The sequence below is a fragment of the Lonchura striata genome, chromosome 15, assembly GCF_050655825.1.
Source record: "Lonchura striata isolate lonStrDom1 chromosome 15, ASM5065582v1, whole genome shotgun sequence".
NCBI classification, from domain to species: Eukaryota; Metazoa; Chordata; class Aves; order Passeriformes; family Estrildidae; genus Lonchura; species Lonchura striata.
The window spans coordinates 8200477-8208297 of record NC_140717.1 but is presented as its reverse complement, the minus strand read 5'-3'; the positions used below and the strand labels follow the sequence as shown (position 1 = coordinate 8208297).

The following is a 7821-nucleotide window of genomic DNA, read 5'->3' as shown; positions in this document are numbered from 1 at the left end:
ACTGCAGGGACTTAGGGTCACCTATAACGTGGCTGTCAAGGCAGCCTGGGCCCCGAGGATGGGGCTTCCAGGAGGTGCTCTCTGGGCTTTGTCCAGAGAGGGGCCTGTGCTTGCAGGCATGAGTTGGGTTTGGTCTGTGGGTCCCCATGGCACCACCTGCCCCTCATCAGGTGGGAACCACCACGCTCAGACATGGGAAATGCAGGACCCACTGCTGGCTGGGGGATTCCCAAAGCTGGGGGGAGGGTATGTCCCACAGCCTGTGTCTGCAAGGAATGGGGACGAGATGGACCAAAGCTGCTGTCCCCAGCCCGTTCTGCCTCCTGGCAGGCCCCTGAAGTCCATCTGTGGTCCCACACACCGTGTGGGGGCGGGCTGGGCACAGCGGGGATGCTGCCGACCTCCAGCTTGGGGATGGAGAGCGGGATGGGGCCGGGCGGGGAGCGGGGCGGGAGCGCAGCGCCCGTGGGCTCCTCCAGCCCCCGCTCCCCGCCTGTCCCTGTGCGGGCAGGGACCCGCCGGCCGCGAGGGGCTGGCCGGGGGCCGGGCTCTCCCCGCTCCCTCCTAGCAGCCGAGGAGTTAAAAACTCAGCCCGGGTGATGAATATGTAAGAGCAGAGCCCAGGCTGGAGCTGAGCATCTCCCGGGCTGCGGGCGCTGCCAGCGCTGCCGCCCGCTCCAGCCCAGCACCGGGCGCACTGCGGAGGGACGGGACGGGACCGGGAGGTGCGGGGGTCCCCCCGCTGCCCCGCGCCGCCATGGGCCCCACGGGGCTCGGCATAACTTTCCTGACACTGCCCCTCGTCGTGCGAGCGGCCGCGGGAGGTGAGCTGCGCCCGGGGCGGCGGGGCCGGGTCCCGCGGGTGGAGAGGACGGGGGCGCGGTGCTGGGGGGCTTGGGGGGCGCCTCTTTTTCCATTCCCTTCCCACGTGTCGGAGAGTGATGCGGGCTGAGGGGTTGGGAACCGGGACTGGGGGACCTGGTCTGTCCAGGAGCCCTCTCCTGCCCTCCCACCTCCCCCTCCCCGCTGCTGGATGGCTGAGTGCTGCCGGGCACGGGGGTCTTGAGGTGGTGGGGCCAGGGCCCCCTTGGGACAGTGGGGTCTTGGGCTTCAGCCCAGGCGCCCCACAGACCTGCACCACCGGGAAACACCAGTGAGGATGAAATCTCTGAGGGGATGGGCGCTGCCGTCCCGGGCCGGGGCGCTGGGTGCTCACCTGCATCCGGGCCAGGCTGGGGGCGCCCAGTGGTACCTTAGCTCCTGCCGGAGGATGCTCGAGGGCTGGTGCGTGCAGGTCTGAGGATTTCCCAGGAGTTCTGCTTGCCCCAGAGCAGGGATCTTGGGGCCGTCGGAGTCCTGCCTGCTCTGTCCCACTCCCAGTTCTCCTCTGGGGCTGGTGTCTCCTGTACCACTGTAGTGAGACTGAGGATGCAGTGCCGCAGGCTGGGGCCTTGAGCACAGGTGGAGGCCGGCAGGGCTGCTTTTGTCCTGCTGCTCCGAGCGGCTGTGGCTGGCACAGAGCGCGGCTCGGCTCGCCTGCAGCCGGCCCGCTGGCATGGCCCCTCGGCCACCAGCGGGAACCCTTCACGTGGGCTGGGCCGGGCAGCACCGGGTTGCTCTGTGCCTCCTGCCAGGAGCAGAACGGGGAGCTGAGGAGGGAAGGGGTGCAGTGCCCAGCTCCCTCTGCAGAGCTGATGGCCATGAGTGGATGTGCAGCCAGCAGGAGCAGGGTGCCAGCTTTGTTGGCATCCCCTTGGTGCCCCTGCACCTGCTGCGCCAGCACTTGTCATCGAGCCTGTGGTACCCAGAGCCACCCGAGCGCTGCTGGGAGCTCGGCAGCTCTGGCTGAGGCGGCCCTGAGTGACGGGACCGGCCACCATCCCCACAGCGTGGGCCCGGGCCTGCCCACCGCCGCTGCTGCAGCCGCTGGCAGCCCACCCGCGGGGACACTGGGCACGGCTGCGGCTGCTCCACGCGGCTCCCGCTCGCCGTGGCTGCCGGGGGCCGCTGCTGTGGGGCCAGGGGCTGCCTTGGCTCCCCAGGAAAAGGGGGATGGCCCCATGAGAGCTGCGGAAGGAGCACAGTGAGCAGGGAGGTTTGGCTGCCTTGGAGCAGTGATACTGAGGGAGGTTTCCCTGTGAAGCGTGTGGGGGAGGCAGGGAAGGTGTGAAAACACTAGGGCCAAAAATAACCATGATGAACACAAGTGTTGGTGGGACCCCGGGCTGCACTGGGGGATGTCCTCATTGTCAGGGGGTTGGGCACGGCTGTAGGTGGGTTTGGGAAAGGCTGCCTGTCTCCATCACCTGCCCTGAGCTCTCCTTTCTCCTGCAGGGCAGTGGTGTTACGACTCACAGGACCCCCGATGCGGTGAGTGGTGCCAAGTGTGGGTGTGCTGGGCTGTGCAGGGCTCAGAGCCTCGTGTCTCCCCACAGTGCCCAGCTGAGAGCACCCTGGGCAGCATCAGCAAGGTCCAGTGGAGAGTGTGGCATGGAAAAGGGTAAATCCCCTCATGGGAATGGTTAGAGGAGCTTCGCTTTCGGGGGTGGTGCTGTAGTGACTTGACAAACACCTGAGCCCCTTAGAGCAACTCAGCCCCACCCCTCACCTCAGCCAGGTCCACGTGCTCCTGGGGCAGCACCAGCTTTCCCCCTTCCACCTGAAACAAATTAAGTCCAGGTTTTAAAATACTCTATTAGAAACCCTGTGCAGTGTAGGCAGCAAGGGGGCCTGGGGATCCAGGGGCCCGACTGAGGAGGGACAGCTCCCTTTGAGCAGGAAGCAGCCCTGCCTGGGTTGGGAGGGAAGCATGGCTGGGGGCACTTTGTCTCAAAACACACAAATACAAATTACAAATAGCTTGTAAAAGGTTAATTAAAGATCATCAAGCATTTAATCAGCTGTTACAGCCCAACTGTTTTATAGCTGTTGGGTTTGCATGCCCTGTGGCTTGTGAGCGTGGATTGCTGGGCTCCGCTCATCCCTGTCGGAGCGAGGCTCGGTCTTACCCGGTTTAACGTTGCTGGGCTGGCAGCGAGGGCAGGTTTTGGCAGGGCAGGGACCGGTGGGAAGTGGCTGGAGCAGCGTGTGCTGGCTGTGTGCCCGCAGCAGAGCCATGTGGAATGTCCCTGCCCTTATTGAAGGCACCTGGTAATCTGTGGGGCCACCCAGTTACACCGTGCCAGGAGCCTGGTGGGATGGTGGCATGGCCAAGCTGCATCTCCCAGGGCTTCCAGGCAAAGAGTTGCCTGAAGTAATGAGAGGAGAACATAAAGGGTAAGGGCTGAGCCCAGGGGGCAGGAGGTGGGATACAGCCCACAAGTGTCTGTGGTTTTGTCTGCCCAAGAGGAAGGTAAACGTCAGAGCTGAACATGGGGCACTGCTGGGGGAACAGTTCCCCAAACCCTGGCTGTAGGCAAAGGGGGCCCAGCCATGATGTGTGTGAGAAGAGCCAACAGTTCCTGCTGGGATGTGCTGAGCACCCCTGGAGATGGAGATGCCCTGGGAGAACAGGGCTGGAAACACTGGGGGAGCTCCTATTCCCCAGCTGGGACTGAGACCAGACACTGGTGGTGCCCAGTGCTGATACCTCTATCCTGGGCTGCACCAGGAGGAGGAGTGGGATGCCGTGGCAGCCACACTGGAGCAGTGAACAGCAGGGTGGCTGGCTGGCTATATCCTACAGCTGTAGACTGCCACAAGGTTTGCAAGAAGATATGATGTTGGGGCAATGGGGACAAGCCACATATATGGGTTATTTGTGTGTTCTGGCCATGGTGGCAGCCATGGGGACCCTGCTCACAGCCCCCAGCATTGTGGGTTTGCAGTGGGTGCAGTTGGCTGCCAGCACTGCTGTGTCCTCACCCAGCTCCTGCCATGGTGACCTCCCCACCCCAGCAGCTGCTGATGGGCATTGTGTGCTTACCCTGGAACATGTGTAGGATTTGTCCCAGGATGAGTTGTGTGGCCAGGTTGCACTGTGTCCTGTCACAGCTGGACAGAACCAGAATGAGTAGGCTGAACATGCTAAAACCTGCAATGGGCAGAAGGGGCAGGGAGAAAAGCCTGCCCTTCACCAGCCAATGTGGACGCTGCTGCCAGGCTAAATATAGCCCCTGGCCCCTCGAGGAAATCCTGCTGAATTATGGATGAGGCTGCAATAAACCCCTGATCATCAATAGGGAGGAAATTTAGCCAGGCAAGAGAGCAGTTCCCATGGGATGCAAGAGAGCAGGGCTGGGCTGGCAGGGACAGCAGGGCTGGTTGGGGACACAGCCACCCGTGGCCTTGTGTGCCCCTTTGGGTGGTTTGGTGGCTGCCCGTGGTGCCCCTGCTCCTCCTCTGCAGGGCCCAGCCACTGGAAGGAGCTGAAAGCCACATGTGGTGGTGACAAGCAGTCCCCTGTGAACATCGACAGGCACCGGCTGCAGCGGGATGGTGGCCTCGGGGACATCCTCTTCGAGGGTTACGACCAGGCTCCCCCTGGCAAGTGGAGGCTGACAAACAACGGGCACACAGGTGCGTGCTGGGCACCTTCTCCTGCTCCAGTGCCCCAGTCACCATCCTGACTGGGGCTTGGCTCTGGTGCCCCTCCTGGCTGCTGCGGGATCCCATGCAGATGAATGTTGGTGCTGGGATGAAGCTGGGGAAGAAGGAGCTGTGCCAGGGCTGTTCCCCACCCTAAGCCTCCCCTCACCCTGTCCTGCTGCCCTTGCAGTGATGCTGAACCTGGCGAGTGAGTCGGCCTCTGAGCACATCACCATCAGCGGCGGGGGCCTCCCCGGCCGGTACCGCGCGGTCCAGCTGCACTTCCACTGGGGCAGCCCGGCTGGGAATGGCTCCGAGCACACCCTCGATGGGCGCCAGCTCCCCATGGAGGTATGTGAGAAAAGGTCCCCATCACGTTCTGGGTTGCCCAAGCCCTTGCTGTGGTGGGAAGAGGTGATGCTGGGGCACCCCAAGGCTGTCGTGCAGCTGGTGACTGGGCTCTGCAACTCTGCACTGGTGGCTTCAGCTGTGCTCCTGCACAGGCACCCGGCTGTTGAAAAAGCAGCTGATGTGAGACTTGAGGTGTTTCTTTATCATGTGTGGGCCAGGCTGCTTCGTCCAAGGCACTAAGTGGGGTTTGGGAGGCTCTGTGCCCTGTTGGGACCACACACTGAGCTAGTGAATGCAAGTGAGAGCAAGCAGGAGCGTGCTGTGCCAAGCACATAGGGATCCTTCTGGATGAAAGAGACTCTGCGCCTCTAAAATATTCATTATCTGCCAGAGGAAAGCAGAATTTATGTTCTGTGTCTGGAGAGCACGCCGGGACTGCTGGCCCTCTTTTGCACACCCTTCAAAGGATGCTTGCTTCACTGGGGTGCTTTGATCCTCCAAGAACCCAGCCCACAGAAGTGCCAATAGGACCAGAAGGGCTTTACTGGGAGAGGTTGACTCAGTCTGGCCACCCCAAGCTGGCTGGAAGGATCCATAGCAGAATGCCCTGCTGCCAGGGTGTTGGCTGGGGGCAGCTATGCATGCCTGACTCCTCTGTGCTTTCCTCAGATGCACATTGTCCACATGAATGCCAAGTACCAGACACTGGCAGAGGCCAAGGGGCATCCCAATGGGCTGGCTGTCCTCGGCTTCTTCTTCCAGGTGGGTCTGCAGGGGTCCCCTGGAAACTGGGTGCTGGTGGTGCAGCCAGGCGAGCATTGCACAGGTGTCCTGGAGGAGTGGGAAGGGGAGGAGGGCTGGGTCAAGGCCAGGAGAGGCTGGGGAACCCAATGACTACAAGAGAGGGCTGGCTGGGAACCTTCCCCACTGCTCTGCAACAGGGGAGGCTGGTTCTGCCTGCGCTTGCTTGGCAGGACAGGATGACCCAGCTCTGTCCTGCTCAGGCTCTGCCTGACTCCAACCCCTTATTCTCCCCATACACAGGTCTCTGAAACCAGTAACACCAACTACAACACCATCGTGGCAGGGCTGAGGAATGTCTCCCATGCTGGTGAGTCACCTCCTCGTCAGGGCAGGGTAGGAAATTGGGACCCTGCTATAGGAGGGCAGGGATGCACCCCAGTGGGTTGGATGGGGGACTTGCCAGTCTCTGGCTTCATCTGGGTTCATCTGCTGAGGGGAAACTGGTGGGGGTGGCCCTGCTGTCCCCACCACATCCCTGGCAGGGGACAGGCTGAGTGCCCCTGTCTTGCCCCACAGGGGACTCTGTGGATTTGGCCTCCACGTTCCGCCTGAGCACGCTGCTGCCGCGTGCCGCCCGCCTCTCCGGCTACTTCCGCTACCAGGGCTCCCTGACCACCCCCGACTGCAGCGAGGCCGTCGTCTGGACTGTTTTTGAGGAGCCAGTGGAGATTGGCCGGGAGCAGGTACAGCCCCACGTGCCAGCACCCGAAAGGCTGGATCCCCAGGGTGACCCCTTCCTGACCCTTGAGCAAGAGCACAGGGAAAGTCATCTCTATAATAATGCTCCTGGCAACTTGGCAATTAATTAATTTTATGAAGGTTAAGTAACGGAGATGTGGCCACCTGCCAGTGGAGAGAAATCCCATCCATACTGCATTCCTGCCCAGCTCTGGCATTCAGAAAGAGAAATGGGAGTGAATCCATTGAAGCTCAGTAGAGACTCCAAGGAGATGGATGGATGCGTGGATGCATGGAAGGAAGGAAGGAAGGAGTTGTTCTCTGTTGCTCAAGCATCTTAGTATATCTATTTTCTTGAGGGAGTTATGGGCCAGCCACTCTCTAAGTGCTTACTATTGGCACCAAAACACAATTAGCTCCTTTAAAACTCAAGACCTGATCCTTGTAAGGGCCTGTCTCTGTGCTTACGTATGGGTCTGGCTTCAGCAGAGCAGTGAGGGGTGGTGGGAGGACACCCACTGCTGTGGGGCCATGCCATGGGTCCTGTGCCATCAGCAGTGGGGCAGTATGAGGTGGGCTGGCAGCGGGCAGGGGCCTGGGGTGCCTGGCAAAGCAGCTGCCCACCCTCCCTCTCTCCCTGCACAGCTGAAGGCATTCGTCAGCACCCTCCACTTCCCACTCGAGGGATCCATGCTCCTAAAAATGATCAACAACTTCCGCCCGCCGCAGCCCCTCCGCAGCCGCAAGATCTTTGCCTCCCGTGGGGCCACAGCCAGTGGCGGGTCCCTGCACGGGGGCCACCACCAGCTCCTCTCAGCCCTGCTCCTCCTGGCCCTGCTCAGCCTCTTCTCACCAGCCCCGTAGGGTCTGGCCCTGCTGCAGTGGAGATGGAGGTGATGCATCTTGTTAATGGGTAATGGGAAGCAAGGAGAAAAAAAAGCACCTTGAAACCTTGGCTGGGTGAAGATTTTGTGAACCTGCATCCCTGCAGAGGTGAATCTCTGCAAGCCTGGAGCTGCCCCATGATGCTCCTGTAGATGGCCAGTGGGAGCTGCTGGGAGGGGGATGTTGTATTGACTGGAATAAAGCCAAGGTATCATCACTGCTTCTTTTTTGCTGGCTCTGTGTCCCTTTGCCATCTGGGGCAGGTGCTTGGCATGGCACTGTGGGATCAGTGGGGAGGGAGCTGGGGATGGTGTCTGGGTGGTATTACAGGGATATCCTCTGCGTGGTGGTGCAGGCAGGCAGGAAAGAGCCAAATCCCGGTCGTGGCTCGGGATACCCACAGTCGCTGCGCTGCAGACGCTGCCCTGTCGCTGCCCTGTCGCTGCCCTGTCGCTCTCCCCAGGCTGGGGATGGCTGTGGGAGGGATGGGGATGTCCCTGGAACACGGCACCTGCAGTGCCCTTGTGCAGGACACAGGGATCTTTCCACGGAGCTCATTTTGTGCTGGCAGGAATA

The 7821-nt window shown here is 61.4% G+C and overlaps 1 protein-coding gene across 1 annotated transcript; it reads left to right on the top strand.

The window, feature by feature from the left end:
* Positions 1–526: 526 nt before the first annotated feature.
* LOC110481339 (carbonic anhydrase 15) lies at positions 527–7465 on the top strand. The gene is made up of 8 exons (XM_021549900.3): positions 527–824; positions 2335–2370; positions 4348–4518; positions 4718–4878; positions 5548–5640; positions 5923–5989; positions 6199–6365; positions 7006–7465. Exons 1-8 carry the CDS (start codon positions 758–760, stop codon positions 7222–7224), a joined length of 981 nt encoding a protein of 326 aa, XP_021405575.1. The 5' UTR covers positions 527–757; the 3' UTR covers positions 7225–7465.
* The last annotated feature ends 356 nt before the right edge of the window (positions 7466–7821 follow it).

Excerpts from the sequence above, each read along its gene's own strand:
- LOC110481339 (XM_021549900.3), top strand. The coding sequence starts at position 758 with ATGGGCCCCACGGGGCTCGGCATAACTTTCCTGACACTGCCCCTCGTC. Across the intron at positions 4,519-4,717 it reads GACAAACAACGGGCACACAG|TGATGCTGAACCTGGCGAGT; the intron begins GTGCGTGCTGGG and ends CTGCCCTTGCAG. Across the intron at positions 5,641-5,922 it reads TCCTCGGCTTCTTCTTCCAG|GTCTCTGAAACCAGTAACAC; the intron begins GTGGGTCTGCAG and ends CCCCATACACAG.